Below are 16,781 nucleotides of genomic sequence, written 5' to 3'. Positions count from 1 at the left end.
ACAAACCCTCCCATGCGAGCTGAATCTTCTATTGTCAGAAGCAATCAACCCCAGCTGCATGGGCTCCTGCACAGAAGGGGCTGACGGCGACTGAGACCCCTGCGCACAGAACGGGACCGCTGCACAGTCCTGGGACCGAGTATGACAGGAAGGAGAGATCTCTCCTCTCTCTCTAAGACGCCTGTCAATACGAACGGCCTGAGACATAGCAGAGTCCAAAGAAATAGGCCTCTCATGAAAGGCAAATGCATCTTTCAATCCCTCTGAAAGACCATGGCAAAATTGACTTCGGAGCGCAGCATCATTCCAACCAGTATCAGCTGCCCATCTCCGAATTTCTGAGCAGTATATTTCTGCGGATTGTTTACCCTGGCATAATAGACGTAGTCTAGACTCCGCCAGAGCAATACGATCCGGATCATCATATATCTGACCCAGGGCTAAAAAGAATTCATCCACTGAACGGAGAGGCCGTGCCCCCTCCGGCAGCGAAAAGGCCCAGGACTGAGCGTTACCCCTGAGCAGCGATATAATGATCCCCACCCTCCGTTCCTCATCACCAGAGGAGTGGGGAAGAAGGTGAAAATGGAGTTTGCAAGCCTCTCTAAAACGCACAAAATTCTCACTACCCCCGGAGAACGTATCCGGGAGCGAGATCTTAGGCTCAGAACAAACTCCATGAACGCAAGCTGAACCGGTCACTTGAAGCTGAGAAAAAGTCTTACGGAGATCAGCTACCTCCAATGAAAGACCCTGGAAGCGTTCAGCCAAAAGTGAAACCGGATCCATGCTTGAGACGGTTATGGCGGCTTATAATGTCACGGAATGTGTACAGGTAACAAGGCAAAACAACATGCATAAATGACTCGCTGGATCCAAAAGCTAAGGAACCAAGGGAGACCCCTGCAGAAGACCTGGCACTTTCCCTGGCTGCTCAGCCTATGCAAAGATCCTAATGGTGGAGGTATGCATATCCACGTACCTTGACTATATAACCCCTGAGCACCCTACGATAGTGAGGGGACACGACCACCGGCTCCCTACACAAGATACGGAGGGAGTCAGCGTCACCTGGGATCCAGCAAACAGATATTAACGGATAAAGGTACACTTAGCTTTGTAGCAAACAGGAGAACAAAGTCAACATGCACACACACTCCAGGAAGTAGTATAAGCCGCCCAGAAAAGCATTCTGGGGAAGAATTTAAAAGGAAGCAATTAGTCCAACACATGACAGCTGAGAGAGGCTAACGAGAGGAGGAGCTGAATACCACAACACAGAAACTCAGGTTCTGAAAGGCCTCTGTCAGAGCTTCTCAGCTGTCTGGTTGTGACAGTATCCCCCTCCTCACATATAGCAGTATGCACACATATATGTATCCCCCTCCTCACATATAGCAGTATGCACACATATATGTATCCCCCTCCTCACATATAGCAGTATGCACACATATAGGTATCCCCCTCCTCACATATAGTAGTATGCACACATATATGTATCCCCCTCCTCACATATAGCAGTATGCACACACATATATGTATCGCCCTCCTCACATATAGCAGTATGCACACACATATATGTATCCCCCACCTCACATATAGCAGTATGCACACATATAGGTATCCCCCTCCTCACATATAGCAGTATGCACACATATATGTATCCCCCTCCTCACATATAGCAGTACACACACATATATGTATCCCCCACCTCACATATAGCAGTATGCACACATATAGGTATCCCCCTCCTCACATATCGCAGTATGCATACATATAGGTATCCCCCTCCCCACATATAGCAGTATGCACACATATATGTATCCTCCACCTCACATATAGCAGTATGCACACATATACGGTAGGTATCTCCCTCCTCACATATAGCAGTATACACTCACATATATGTATCCTCCTCCTCACATATAGCAGTATGCACACATATATGTATCCCCCTCCTCACATATAGCAGTATGCACACACATATATGTATCCTCCTCCTCACATATAGCAGTATGCACACACATATATGTATCCTCCACCTCACATATAGCAGTATGCACACATATAGGTATCCCCCTCCTCACATATAGCAGTATGCACACATATATGTATCCTCCACCTCACATATAGCAGTATGCACACATATAGGTATCCCCCTCCTCACATATAGCAGTATGCACACACATATATGTATCCTCCACCTCACATATAGCAGTATGCACACACATATATGTATCCTCACATATAGCAGTATGCACACATATATGTATCCTCCTCCTCACATATAGCAGTATGCACACATATAGGTATCCCCATCCTCACATATAGCAGTATGCACACACATATATGTATCCTCCACGTCACATATGGCAGTATGCACACACATATATGTATCCTCCACCTCACATATAGCAGTATGCACACATAGAGGTATCCCCCTCCTCACATATAGCAGTATGCACACATATATGTATCCTCCACCTCACATATAGCAGTATGCACACATACAGACGTGGACAAAATTGTTGGTACCCTTTGGTCAATGAAAGAAAAAGTCACAATGGTCACAGAAATAACTTTAATCTGACAAAAGTAATAATAAATTAAAATTCTATAAATGTTAACCAATGAAAGTCAGACATTGTTTTTCAACCATGCTTCAACAGAATTATGTAAAAAAATAAACTCATGAAACAGGCATGGACAAAAATGATGGTACCCCTAGAAAACACAGAACATAATGTGACCAAAGGGACATGTTAATTCAAGGTGTGTCCACTAATTAGCATCACAGGTGTCTACAACCTTGTAATCAGCCATTGGGCCTATATATATGGCTCCAGGTAATCACTGTGTTGTTTGGTGATATGGTGTGTACCACACTCGACATGGACCAGAGGAAGCAAAGGAAAGAGCTGTCTCAAGAGATCAGAAAGAAAATTATAGACAAGCATGTTAAAGGTAAAGGCTATAAGACCATCTCCAAGCAACTAGATGTTCCTGTGAGTACAGTTGCACATATTATTCATAAGTTTAAGATCCATGGGACTGTAGCCAACCTCCCTGGACGTGGCCGCAGGAGGAAAATTGATGACAAATCTAAGAGACGGATAATCCGAATGGTAACAAAAGAGCCTAGAAAGACTTCTAAAGAGATTCAAGGTGAACTTCATGCTCAAGGAACATCAGTGTCAGATCGCACCATCCGTCGTTGTTTGAGCCAAAGTGGACTACATGGGAGACGACCAAGGAGGACACCATTGTTGAAAACGAATCATAAAAAAGCAAGACTGGAATATGCCAAACTACATGTTGACAAGCCACAAAGCTTCTGGGAGAATGTCCTGTGGACAGATGAGACAAAAATCGAAGTTTTTGCCAAGGCACATCAGCTGTATGTTCACAGACGAAAAAATGAAGCATATCAAGAAAAGAACACTGTCCCTACTGTGAAACATGGAGGAGGCTCTGTTATGTTCTGGGGCTGCTTTGCTGCGTCTGGCACAGGGTGTCTTGAATCTGTGCAGGGTACAATGAAATCTCAAGACTATCAAGGAATTCTAGAGAGAAATGTACTAGCCAGTGTCAGAAAGCTTGGTCTCAGTCGCAGGTCATGGGTCTTGCAACAGGACAATGACCCAAAACACACCGCTAAAAACACCCAAGAATGGCTAAGAGGAAAAAATTGGACTATTCTAAAGTGGCCTTCTATGAGCCCTGACCTCAATCCTATTGAGCATCTTTGGAAGGAGCTGAAACATGCAGTCTGGAAAAGGCACCCTTCAAACCGGACACAACTGGAGCAGTTTGCTCATGAGGAGTGGGCCAAAATACCTGCTGAGAGGTGCAGATGTCTCATTGACAGTTACAGGAAGCGTTTGATTGCAGTGATTGCCTCAAAAGGTTGCGCAACAAAATATTAAGTTAGGGGTACCATCATTTTTGTCCATGCCTGTTTCATGAGTTTATTTTTTTACATAATTCTGTTGAAGCATGGTTGAAAAACAATGTCTGACTTTCATTGGTTAACATTTATAGAATTTTAATTTATTATTACTTTTGTCAGATTAAAGTTATTTCTGTGACCATTGTGACTTTTTCTTTCATTGACCAAAGGGTACCAACAATTTTGTCCACGTCTGTATATGTATCCTCCACCTCACATATAGCAGTATGCACACATATATGTATCCTCCACCTCACATATAGCAGTATGCACACATATATGTATCCTCCACCTCACATATAGCAGTATGCACACATATATGTATCCTCCACCTCACATATAGCAGTATGCACACATATATGTATCCTCCACCTCACATATAGCAGTATGCACACATATATGTATCCCCCACCTCACATATAGCAGTATGCACACATATATGTATCCTCCACCTCACATATAGCAGTATGCACACATATATGTATCCCCCACCTCACATATAGCAGTATGCACACATATATGTATCCTCCACCTCACATATAGCAGAATGCACACATATAGGTATCCCCCGCCTCACATATAGCAGTATGCACACATATATGTATCCCCCTCCTCACATATAGCAGAATGCACACATATAGGTATCCCCCGCCTCACATATAGCAGTATGCACACACATATATGTATCCTCCACCTCACATATAGCAGTATGCACACATATATGTATCCTCCACCTCACATATAGCAGTATGCACACATATATGTATCCTCCACCTCACATATAGCAGTATGCACACATATATGTATCCTCCACCTCACATATAGCAGTATGCACACATATATGTATCCTCCACCTCACATATAGCAGTATGCACACATATATGTATCCTCCACCTCACATATAGCAGTATGCACACATATATGTATCCTCCACCTCACATATAGCAGTATGCACACATATATGTATCCTCCACCTCACATATAGCAGTATGCACACATATATGTATCCTCCACCTCACATATAGCAGAATGCACACATATAGGTATCCCCCTCCTCACATATAGCAGTATGCACACAGATATATGTTTCCTCCACCTCACATATAGCAGTATGCACACATATATATGTATCCCCCACCTCACATATAGCAGTATGAACACACATATATGTATCCTCCACCTTACATATAGCAGTATGCACACATATATGTATCCCCCTCCTCACATATAGCAGTATGCACAGTGCACACACATATATGTATCCCCCTCCTCACATATAGCAGTATGCACACACATATATGTATCCCCCTCCTCACATATAGCAGTATGCACACACATATATGTATCCCCCTCCTCCTGACATTCCTCTCACTCAGCACAGGAGGTTAGAAATGTTCCGCTCATCACCCGCCGTCACCGGCTCAGTCTGGCGGAGCACACCACTACGCACTGGGGGGTGTGAGCCGGGCAGTGTCCCACACACCTCCGCATTGCGGCCCCTCGATTGGTGGCTTGGGAACACCCGCGCTGACGTCACGGAGTGGGAGGGGCCCGAGGTGTCATGTAGTGCCCTATGCGATGCTTGTGTAGCACATTTCCCCGGGTCCAGCCTGTGACAAAGAGAAGCTGCTGGAAGCGCCGCATCCTCCTCCATCACCGCCCGCACCATGCCGCTCCGCTCCGGCCTCCTCCGGCTCCTCAGGAAGACGAGCAGCACCCAGAGCCTGCACAGGAGGCGGGCGCACTCCGTGGCCGTTATAGGGGCCCCGTTCTCCAAGGGCCAGGTAGGACGTTATCACCAGTTATCATGCGTCAGTGACGTCATCGGTGTGATAATAGGGGTAGTAGTCCTCCGTGTAGCGATCAGGTATTGACATCACATACAGTGGGTTATGTAAGGGGAGCAGGTTACATAAGAACTGCATGAGATGTGTGAGCGGGAGGGGAGGGGAGGCCTGCTGTCTGTCTGTCTACAGTCTGTCTAATATATATCTACTGTCTGTCTACAGTCTGTCTAATATATATCTACTGTCTGTCTACAGTATGTCACATCTACTGTCTGTCTGTCTAATATATATCTACTGTCTGTCTGTCTAATATATATCTACTATCTATCTATCTCATATCTATCGATCTAATATCTATCTATCTAATATCTATCTATCTATCTATCTAATATCTATCTATCTATCTCATATCTATTATCTATCTATCTATCTATCTATCTCTCATCTATCTATCTATCTCCTATCTATCTATCTCGCATCTATCTATCTATCTATCATCTATCTATCTATCTATCTATCTAATATCTATCGATCTAATATCTATCTATCTATCTCATATCTATTATCTATCTCATATCTATTATCTATCTATCTATCTCATATCTATTATCTATCTATCTATCTATCTATCTATCTCTCATCTATCTATCTATCTCCTATCTATCTATCTCATATCTATCTATCTATCTATCTATCTATCTATCTATCTATCATCTATCTATCTATCTATCTCATATCTATTATCTATCTATCTATCTATCTATCATCTATCTCATATCTATCTATCTATCTATCTATCTATCTATCTCATATCTATCTATCTATCTATCTATCTCCTATCTATCTATCTATCTCCTATCTATCTATCTATCTCGCATCTATCTATCTATCTATCTATCTATCTCTCATCTATCTATCTATCTATCTCCTATCTATCTATCTATCTCGCATCTATCTATCTATCTATCTATCTATCTATCTGTCTTTCTATCTCATATCTATCTATCTCGTATCTATCTATCTATCTATCTATCTCGTATCTATCTATCTATCTATCTCGTATCTATCTATCTATCTATCTATCTATCTCGTATCTATCTATCTGTCTGTCTGTCTATCTATCTCTCTATCTCTCTATCCCTCCCGCCTTTAGGAGGACTGTGTGCCCAGAAGCCACATGTGCTGGGAGTTACTCCATCCCGAGTATTAGTCAGACATGACGCGGTCTCTGCGCCCACCTACTACATGACTTCTCTCCAAAGTATTTGAGGACGTGACGTTTTTGGACACGTTCCATGACCGTACTGTATATTACAGTGTATACACTGATCAGCCATAACATTAAAACCTGGCTGGTTTCCCTTGTGCCCGCTGTGACCCCTCAGGGCAGGACGTCCCCAAGACCTCTGCCGTGTCCTGTGGTGTCTGCTATTACGACATTGGCAGCAGCTCCTTAAAGGGACGTCCCACAAAAAATTGTCTCCATTCTTTAACCCAGCACCTGGATACTGCAGGTGATGAATGTGCATTATACTGAGGTATACGACCTGCTGGTTGCTCTCTTCCTTATTTTTCTGTCCATCTCAGTAACATTGCTGAGGTGGTCGCACATGCTCAATTCCATCCTTTAACTGCAAGCAGCCATATCTACTATTAGAGGGTGTGACAAAGGGAGAGAGCACAAAGACTTTCCCCTGAGCAGTCAGAGGGAGAGAACTGCAACACAAAGGACACGCCTCCTGCACTGTGATAGGGAGAGAGCAGCACATAGGACACTCCCCATGAACCGTGGTAGGGATAGAGCTGCAGCAGAAAGGACACTCTCCCTAAGCTGTAATAGAGAGCTGCAGCTAAAAAAAGACAAGGACCCTGAGCTGTGATTGGGAGAGAGCTGCAGCGAAAGGACACACCCCCTTAGTTATGACAGGGAGAGCGGCAGCAGAAAGGACGCACCTCCGAGCTGTGATAGGGAGAGAGCTGTAGCAGAAAGGACACATCCCCTGAAGGGGAGAGCTGCAGCAGAAAGGACGCACCTCCGAGCTGTGATAGGGGGAGACCTGCAGCAGAAAGGACACATCCTCTGAGGGGGAGAGCTGCAGCAGAAAGAGCGCACCTCCGAGCTGTGATAGGGAGAGAGCTGTAGCAGAAAGGACACACCCCCTGAGGGGGAGACCTGCAGCAGAAAGGACGCACCTCCGAGCTGTGATAGGGGGAGAGCTGTAGCAGAAAGGACACCCCCCCTGAGGGGGAGAGCTGCAGCAGAAAGGACGCACCTCCGAGCTGTGATGGGGGAGAGCTGCAGCAGAAAGAACGCACCTCCGAGCTGTGATAGGGGGAGAGCTGCAGCAGAAAGGACTCACCTCCGAGCTCTCATCCTAAAAAAAAAAATGTAGCAGAGCTAATTGAGCAATGAATGTGGAGATCTCTGGATCCATGTGAGGTGCAGGGCTGGTTCTAGCTTTGATAGAAAGAGATCATCATGGACTATATGATGTCATTAACCCTTTAAGTCCTGTAAGCTGTGAGGTGACATCTTTATGGACAGGACTTGCTGTTTAGACATGTTGCCACCTTTTACTGTGCTGTAGGATTCTTCTAAGTAGGTCAGACTGACGTCTAGGAGACTGACTGACATGACTGGGTGCATTAGCTGGTAGGATATTCAGGTTTAGTGGCTTGTACGCAGGAACGCCTGCGCAGCGCTCACCCACCCCATTACTGATTCACCCCCTGGCTCCTCTGACGCTCCTCTACTCATCTGGCATTCAGATTTGATTATACGTCTGGCTATTCATGTAATGAGCCTCAGGTATTGACGCAGGTCTGGGATCCGTCAGCAGCCTATAGCCTGCCTGCTGACGGTTTCCACGTCCCAACTTTTGAACTGAAAGATGAATGAGTGAATCCTGTTGTGGTTCGGTGTCAGTGATGAAAAATCCTGCCCTTTATTTCAGAAATGGCAAGGCACAGAACACGGACCGGCTGCCATCAGAAGCGCCGGACTCATCGACAGATTATCCAGCATTGGTGAGGAATGTTATTGGTTTGATTGAAGTTTTGGCAATTTCTTAGGTTAGTGCGGCAAGTAAAAGTACGTCTGTGTGTGCCGCCATATGGTGCTCCGTATAGCACCGTCCTATATGGCGTCAGATGGAGCATGGCAGTCTCTTAGTATAGTACGCTGGTGTACATGTGTCTGAGGGGCAGAAGTGACCTATCATGGTGAACCTGGCCACTGAGGAACCCAGCTGAGATGAGGCCTACATTTTATTTTCCAGGATGCAGCGTTTATGATGTTGGAGATCTCAACTTTGTCCAGGTTCCTGATGATCAGCTCTACAATAACACCGTTAAATACCCCCGGACGGTCGGGCTGGCCTGTCAGCGGCTGGCTAAAGAAGTGAACAGAGTCATCGGAGCTGGTCACACGTGTGTCACTCTGGGAGGAGACCACAGGTAGGTGTGAGGACCATCTCGCAACCTTCAGTACAACTACAGTCAGGGGTGCACCCAGCCCTACGGGGATACAGTTGACTATAGAGAAATGAGCACTTCCACAGTGGCCCTGCCACCTCCGCGACTAGTATCTAGGGCGCCTCACTTGGCCTCATTGAAAGTGCGCCCATTGACTACAGTGGTAACACCCCCCCTTCCCCATTCTGTCTTTCAGTTTGGCTCTTGGCTCCGTCAGCGGCCATGCCCAACAGTATCCAGACCTGTGTGTAATTTGGGTGGACGCACACGCAGATATCAACACCCCCCTGACAACCATGTCAGGAAATCTCCATGGCCAGCCAGTGTCCTTTCTCGTGAAGGAGCTCCAGGACAAGGTATGACTACACACTGCTGAATTTAAGGGTCTTTCTGGTGTAGACAACTATTGGTAATAGCCCCCATTAGGGCATTTGGGGGTGGTATGGAGGTCCGTTGGACAGAGTCAAGCTGCTGCGCTTAGTCCGCTCCATACACGGGATCCTGGTCATTTAACCCTTCATATGCTGTGGAACGCTACATCTGCGGGGGTTAGACGGGGGGGCTTTCTTTGCCTCCCAATCGTAGCCCCCACCGCAGACATCGAGGTGCTTCGATCAGTTACCATGACCACCTGGGACCTCCTGAAGGTTCTCAGTGCTGTCATGGTTAACTGCCTGTAAGTCAGAAGCCCATAGACTGCAATAGTATTCTACTGCAGTGTATGGGACAAGCAATCAGAAGATTCCAGGTTTCAGTCTCTTAAGTAGTAACGTTAAAAAAAAAAAGTTAAAAAAAACAAAAAAATATAAAAAATTCAATTCACTTTCCTTTCCCAATTTTACATATAAAAATAAACACTAAAAAAGTAAACATAACCGGTATCGTAGCTTCCGAAAATGCCCTTTTTTTTCATCATTTTTAGTCACCTTATCCCCTCGCCAGAATGGAATAAAAGTGATCAAAAAGCCGTATATTGCCACAAAAACTGTACCAATAAAAACTACAATAAAAACAACCCCCCTCATACAGCTCTGCAAACAGAATTATGAAAAACGTATGGGCGTCAGAAATGGCGATGCAAACAAAATTTAGATTTTACATTTTTTTTTCAACGGTTTTAATTAATTTATTTTTTTTAAAGTAGTAGAACAAAATAAAAACTATACGAACCTGGTATCGCCGTGATCGCGCTGAGCCGCAGAATAAGGGCGTCCTGTCATTTTTAACGCACAGCGATATCCGAACCCAAATAACCTTTTCAGTTTCACCCCACAAAGAATTTTTTCCCATTTTATGCCATTAACAAAAATGATAACTTGTCTCGGGGAAAAAAAAAAAAGGGAATAGAAAATTTTTAAAGGAAACTGGGTCCATTCCTTAAGGGGTTAAATACATACATTTTAGTGGTTGCCTGAACGCGCATCAGTTTCTCTGCAGGAGAGTGCAGGACACAGGAATTTAAAGGGGTTGTCCAGATTGTCAGGATAGGCTACCAGTATCTGACCAGTGGTGGCCACGCCCACTGATCAGCTGATTCGGGGTAGCTGCACAGCTCCATTGACTGTGTAGTGGACGGAGCTGCTTTCACTTCAGCGCTGTAGTAACCAGCTCCGTCCACCACCCAGACAATGGCGCTGTGTATTTCCAGCACTGACACTACTGCCATATTGATGGCATATCCTGACCATAGGCCCAAATCCTGGACAGGATTCTACACGCAGATGTACCATGGACTAGCTACGGATTTAACCCTTTGTCATGCTTCACGTCTTTATTTTGCAGGTGCCTTTAATTCCTGGTTTCTCCTGGGCTAAACCGTGTATTTCGTCATCAGATATTGTGTACATCGGCCTCCGAGATCTGGATGCGGCTGAACAGTAAGTTTGGTCCGCAGACCCCACTAACTCCCAGACCAGTATGGAAGGGGCTGTCCATGGGGGACTACCGGAGATAGCCAAGTACAAGCGCTCATTGCGCATGCTCAGCCACTGCGCCGCTCAAGCTTGAAACTTACCTTCTAGTGACGATGGGTGTTCCAGTGGTGGGATCACACAATTGCGCAAAACACAGGTTATTATGGCTTGGAAAGGGTCATTCACCTTTAAGAAAGTGAACCTCCTAGTACCTCAAACAGCCTTAAAGGGAGTGTATCAAGCCAGGCACAATAGGGCACATTTATTAAGACTGGCGTTTTAGATGCCCGTCTTAATACGCCCCTGCGCTGGCGGTGGATCCACTGGAGTTATAAAGGACCTTCTGAGCCAGAAATACATTTCTGGTTAATAAATGACCCCCATTGTCTTGTAGGGCTCGCTCAGCTGAATGTAAAGACACCCTACCCTTAGCGATCCGTTGCTTCATTCTGGAGAAGAAGCACTTTTAATCCATAGGCAAATGAGCAGTTAAGTGCACTGAGGGCGGGCCCAAGCCACTCTGTGCACCCTTGCTCCTCCTGCTTCCTCCACCAGCCCCTCCCTCTCCTTCTTGATTGACAGGGCCAGGTGAGATGACTAAGCAGGAACCTGATCTTGGCAGTCATGCCGGAGAGGAAGCAGGAGGAGCAATGGTGCACAGGGTGACTTTGACCCGCCCTCATTGCACTTAACTGCTCATTTGCCATTGAAATGAATGGGATTACACCTGCTCACTGCTGCAGATGCAACGGCGAGAAGGTAAACAGTGAAGAGGAGGCGGCGCTGGCACGGCTCCAACAGCTGATCGGCGGGGGTGCCAGGTGTCGGACCCCCGCCGATCTGATATGAGGATAGGTCATCAATAAATACAACTCAGACAACCCCTTTAAGTGAAAGGTATCGTTAGATTCAGCTGATACGACCAGTGTCCGTCCTGGGGACGCGCTCCATCCTCCAGAATAACAGAATATACTTTGCCTTTTTAGGTTCATCCTGAAGAAGTACAACATCACGTTCTTCTCAATGAGACAGATCGATCGCATCGGAATCCAGAAGGTCATGGAACGTACATTTGATCAGCTACTGGGAAGGTAAGTGATCATACTAGGTTCACACCCGTAATCTGTTCTGGCAGAGAGACCACCAGAGTGACCGTAGGCGGCCGAGCTGGACCCCCATTGGTATCCGGCGGGGAACCTACGGGTTTTCAGCTTAAATACCAGAAAAAAATCACTCCATGCTAGCCTTACGCAACTTTCAGCGGAATATGGCGCAATTTCTTTTTTCCTGTCTTTTCCCTTAAACCTGCATGGGAACTGAGCTGTGATATGACTGTGTGCATGAGCACCTAAGGAGGTCGCTGACCATAAAGAAGCCATAGGAATTTGGGCCCATTCACATGACCATATTTTACTTTCCACATCCGATCCGCAATTTTGCGGATCGGATGTGGACTAGAGATGAGCGAAGTATTGGAAAATACGATATGGCTGCTTCACCGAATTTTACAAAAATATTCGCTTTGTGACAAATTACTTTGTCGCGACGCACGTGTCGTGTAAGTAGCGGGTGCAATGACAGGGAACGGTGATTAATATTAAAGGGGTTATCCGAGGGTATAAAAAATCCCCCAAATATACCAGGCCCCCCACATTGAATATACTTACCTGGATCCACGCTCCGCTTCTGATCCCCGCACCGCCGCTGCTGCTTCTCCCCGTGCGCGAATGAAAACATCCGGTAATCGAGGAAGGGGGGAGCAGCCAATGGCAGGTGGGGACGGGGATGAGCCTCCCTAGCATCGAGGGTGACACTAATAATGCTGATCGCGGTAATTAAAGCCTTTACATGCCCGCTTCCGGGCTTCTTACCGGCATCCTCTGTGGCTAGTGAGCATGCCGGTAATTGATTTTAATACACTGAGCATCAGGGTATTAAAGCTGCAATTCTTATTTTGTCCACCAGGTGGCAGGCCAACATAAGAAATGAGCAATTCTGAGCAATAACTAGATTTTAAAAATCCGTGATTGTTCAGAATGAAAAAAAAAACTAAAAAAATATATAAAATGTAAAAAAATATAAAATTTTAAATCACCCCCTTTTCCGTATAATAAAAAAATACATAAATAAAAAAAAAATCATACTTACCTCATCCATTTGATAGCAAAGAGCTGGCCGATACCATCTCGATTGAAGATCCAGCGCAAAATCTTGCGCAGCCCGTAGTGATGTCACATGTCATCGCGTACAGGATTTTGCGCAGGATCTTCAATCAAGAAGGCGGTGGACGGCTCTTCGTGCTGAAATGGATGAGGTAAGTATGATTTATTTTTTACTGCCATTTCAGGGAAGTCGATTCGTTACCACGAAGCACGAGGAAATTCGGCTTTGCGGTGAATCGAATTAATGGGGCTGCAAAAGATCCGCACTTCCGTTCCAGGGCCCCACAAAAAAAGATACAACATGTCCTATCCTTGTCTGTTTTGCGGACAAGAATAGGCATTTCTATCATGGAAAAGGACGTTCTGATCCGTAAAATGCAGAACGCGCGGCGGGTATCCGTGTTTTGTGGAGCTGCAAAAACAGATCTGGTCGTGTGAATGAGCCCTTATTCAGATTTTTCGGTATGTAATGAAAATGAAATTAAAAAAAAACTATTATTCTGATTTTAAATTTTTATTATTTGTTCCATAATAGGAGGCAGCGAGCAATTCACCTAAGCTTCGATATCGACGCCTTTGATCCCACCCTGGCGCCAGCTACAGGGACCCCGGTAATTGGGGGCTTAACCTACAGGGAAGGAATATACATAGCAGAAGAAATACATAGCACTGGTGAGTGGAAGTTATGCCGATTTGCGGATTCTGTACGGAAAATTCACAGCGACTACACAGTATGGGTTTTCTGTTCCGCTGCAGAAAGGTGGTGGATATCACTCTTGGCGTGAAAAAGTCGCAAGACCTCTTTTTGCGACTTTTTAAATGCCTTGGGAGTGGCTGGGGCCGCGCCAAATTTAGTAACAGTCAGGGGCTGGAGTAGTTTTTACACCAGGTACACAAAGTGTTTGGCAGGGCAGGGAGGAAACAAAGACCAGTGTAAAATGCCGGTCTTTGTAAATGACCCCCATGCGCTTCGCCTGCACTCGTGGTTTGGTCGCAAGGCAAATTACTGCCCCGAAACCGAACCTTAGGCTATGTTCACACAGCTCAAATCACCGTGAGCCAAACAGCTGCACATCAGTAGGCTGAGAACAGCGCGTTCTTGGCGGCGGAAACGGCAAAAACACGCCAAATGCCACTGGCTATTTTAGCCCTTCCCCATTGACTTCAATGGGGAATGTAACTAAAATACACTTCTCACCGATTTCATTGGGGAAACTTAGGTACTTACCTACTAACAGTCCGAGGGCAGTGACTGGAGCGGAGCTTCTGTGCAATGGGAGCAACGGTGCCGCCCTCGTTGCACTAAAGGTACCATGTCCATATTTTTTTTGAAAAAGGGAGCCAAGGACCTCTATAAGAATGGCACCGTTGGATCTGGCACTATGCTTAGTCGGATGACAGACTCCCTTTAAGGCCCCAGTCAGATGAACGTATGGCCTCCGCGCCCGTGTTGCGGAACATGTCGTATCTTTTGCGGCGCGGAGGCATGGATTGGAAGTTCACGGAAACATTCGGAAGCCTTTCCATGGGCTTCCAGGTCCGTGACTCCGCACCGCAAAAGATAGGACAAGTCGTATGTTGCAGATTGAAGTCAATGGGTCCGCACTGCGGCACGGAGTTCACATGGCCTGTCTTGCAGACTATAGGAAAAAGTGCCGACCTCTCTGGGGGCCAGGACCGTGGGAGCTCACATAGGCTGGTGCTTTTTCCTGTAGTGTGCAAGCACGACCACCACAGCTGGATTGCAGGGTGGTCGTAACCATGGAAACCAGCAGTGTATAATGTGATGGAAAAATGAATCCAACCAGCATAGGAAGCAATATGGAGAATCGCAATACATTAGTAGGTGCCTTATATTAACTTTCTCTACATAATAGGTGCTATTTGCTGAAGTGACACAACCATCTGTATTTTGCGGTTCGCAGAATACGGATGCGTGCCGTGGCCGTGTGCGTCCTGCACGTTTTGCAGGTACCATTGTCAAAATGCCTATTCTTGTCCACAGACTGGATAAGAATAGGACACCTTCTCGAGGACATGTCCGCATTTTTGGCGGTCCCCATTGAAATGAATACGTCCACATCGTGTGCACGCTGCCTTACCGTGTATACATTCACCTCTTATTATGGCGGTATTATTTCTCGACAGGAATGCTTTCAGCTATTGATCTGGTAGAAGTCAACCCTATTCTTGGAGCTACCTCCGATGAAGTCAAGGCCACCGCCAGTCTAGCCGTGGACGTGGTGGCGTCCAGTCTTGGCCAGACAAGAGAATGTGCTCACCGGATTATCAATGAGCTTCCGACGCCAGGCGCTGCCTTCGAAACAGATGGTGAAGAGCAGATACGGATTTAAGAGCGAAGGACGTGACTTTCACCACTCTCAATGACAAGGGCTGTTATGACTTTGGCCAGTGACCATCCTCGAGACCTTGGACAATGTGGTAACCAGGCATGGTATATAGATCGCTCGCGGCCCAGCTAGCGTGCCTATTCTTATCCACTACTGACACCAGCTTCTCGCAGATAATATTGCATTTTATGTGCTCATTTAATTTAAAGGGGAAGCGTCGTTACGTGATAGTTTTGCAGCATTTATAACCTGGTTGCATGGTTTTTTTCCGTTACCGATGCAATGTACAAATTTTCTTGCAATTTCGTGGACTGAACTCTACTGTTTGATCGGTAGCGTTTCGTGGACTGAAGATATCCACATTGGATACTGACCGTAATCCATTCGGGCATTTAACTGGTGCTATATGAATGCACGCCATATTTAAAGGGGTTGTCTAGAATTTTGTTTTATATTTACCCCCAGGCAGCATTAGCTGTGAAAAAAATCTATACTTACTGCTCCCACCCCTGCGTTTTTGGGTGCTCTTCACTGGACTTCCGGGTCCCATCTGTCAACTTCCACACAGACGAAGTTACAAGCGCCGCTGCAGCCAATGACTGGCCTCAGCAGTGACATGACTCCTATTCGGCACGTCACTGCTGGGTCATGTCAACCGCCGAGGCGCACATGACTCCATCCGTGCGGAAATTGACAGATGAGACCTAGAAAAAAAAAAATATATGTAAAACCCCTTTAATGGTCAGTACTGTTTCATAAGGAGAAATATATTCCTGGACTATAAAAACAACAATGTTCTAGTCAAGCATGCTGGGAGTTGTAGTATTATAACCACTGGAGAACCTCACAGGTGGAAAATGGCCCCATTTTCGGATATATTTTTTATCCAAAGAGGAACCTCAGCAGAGGGCGGAAGGAACATTCTTCTCAAGCACGGTGAGAGACTATGGGGGTCATCTATTAAGACTGCCGTTTTAGTCGCCGGTCTTAATTAACCCCTATAGCTGGCGGTGGAGTTATGAAGAGGCGCCGTCTAAATGTAAGACAGCTTCCTTTCTGGCTTACATTTACACCATTTTCTACGCCCCTTCCCCGTCCACTTTTTTAGATCTGGCGAAAATTCACCGATTGTGGCGCAAAAAAAC

The 16,781-nt window shown here is 45.8% G+C and overlaps 1 protein-coding gene across 1 annotated transcript; it reads left to right on the top strand.

The window, feature by feature from the left end:
- The first annotated feature begins 5,522 nt into the window (after positions 1-5,522).
- Positions 5,523-16,105, top strand: ARG2 (arginase 2). The gene is made up of 8 exons (XM_044272264.1): positions 5,523-5,733; positions 8,691-8,763; positions 9,015-9,192; positions 9,407-9,566; positions 10,993-11,087; positions 12,110-12,214; positions 13,821-13,957; positions 15,434-16,105. The coding sequence occupies exons 1-8, from the start codon at positions 5,617-5,619 to the stop codon at positions 15,637-15,639; spliced, it is 1,071 nt and encodes a 356-aa protein (XP_044128199.1). The 5' UTR covers positions 5,523-5,616; the 3' UTR covers positions 15,640-16,105.
- Positions 16,106-16,781: the final 676 nt, after the last annotated feature.

The sequence above is a fragment of the Bufo gargarizans genome, chromosome 11 (assembly GCF_014858855.1).
Source record: "Bufo gargarizans isolate SCDJY-AF-19 chromosome 11, ASM1485885v1, whole genome shotgun sequence".
Classification (NCBI taxonomy): Eukaryota; Metazoa; Chordata; class Amphibia; order Anura; family Bufonidae; genus Bufo; species Bufo gargarizans.
The sequence above is the reverse complement of the archived record's forward strand: the minus strand, read 5'-3'. Positions and strand labels throughout refer to the sequence as shown.

Coding starts and splice junctions, on each gene's coding strand:
- ARG2 (XM_044272264.1), top strand. CDS start 5,617: ATGCCGCTCCGCTCCGGCCTCCTCCGGCTCCTCAGGAAGACGAGCAGC. Junction 11,088..12,109: donor GATCTGGATGCGGCTGAACA/GTAAGTTTGGTC, acceptor TTGCCTTTTTAG/GTTCATCCTGAAGAAGTACA. Junction 12,215..13,820: donor TTTGATCAGCTACTGGGAAG/GTAAGTGATCAT, acceptor GTTCCATAATAG/GAGGCAGCGAGCAATTCACC.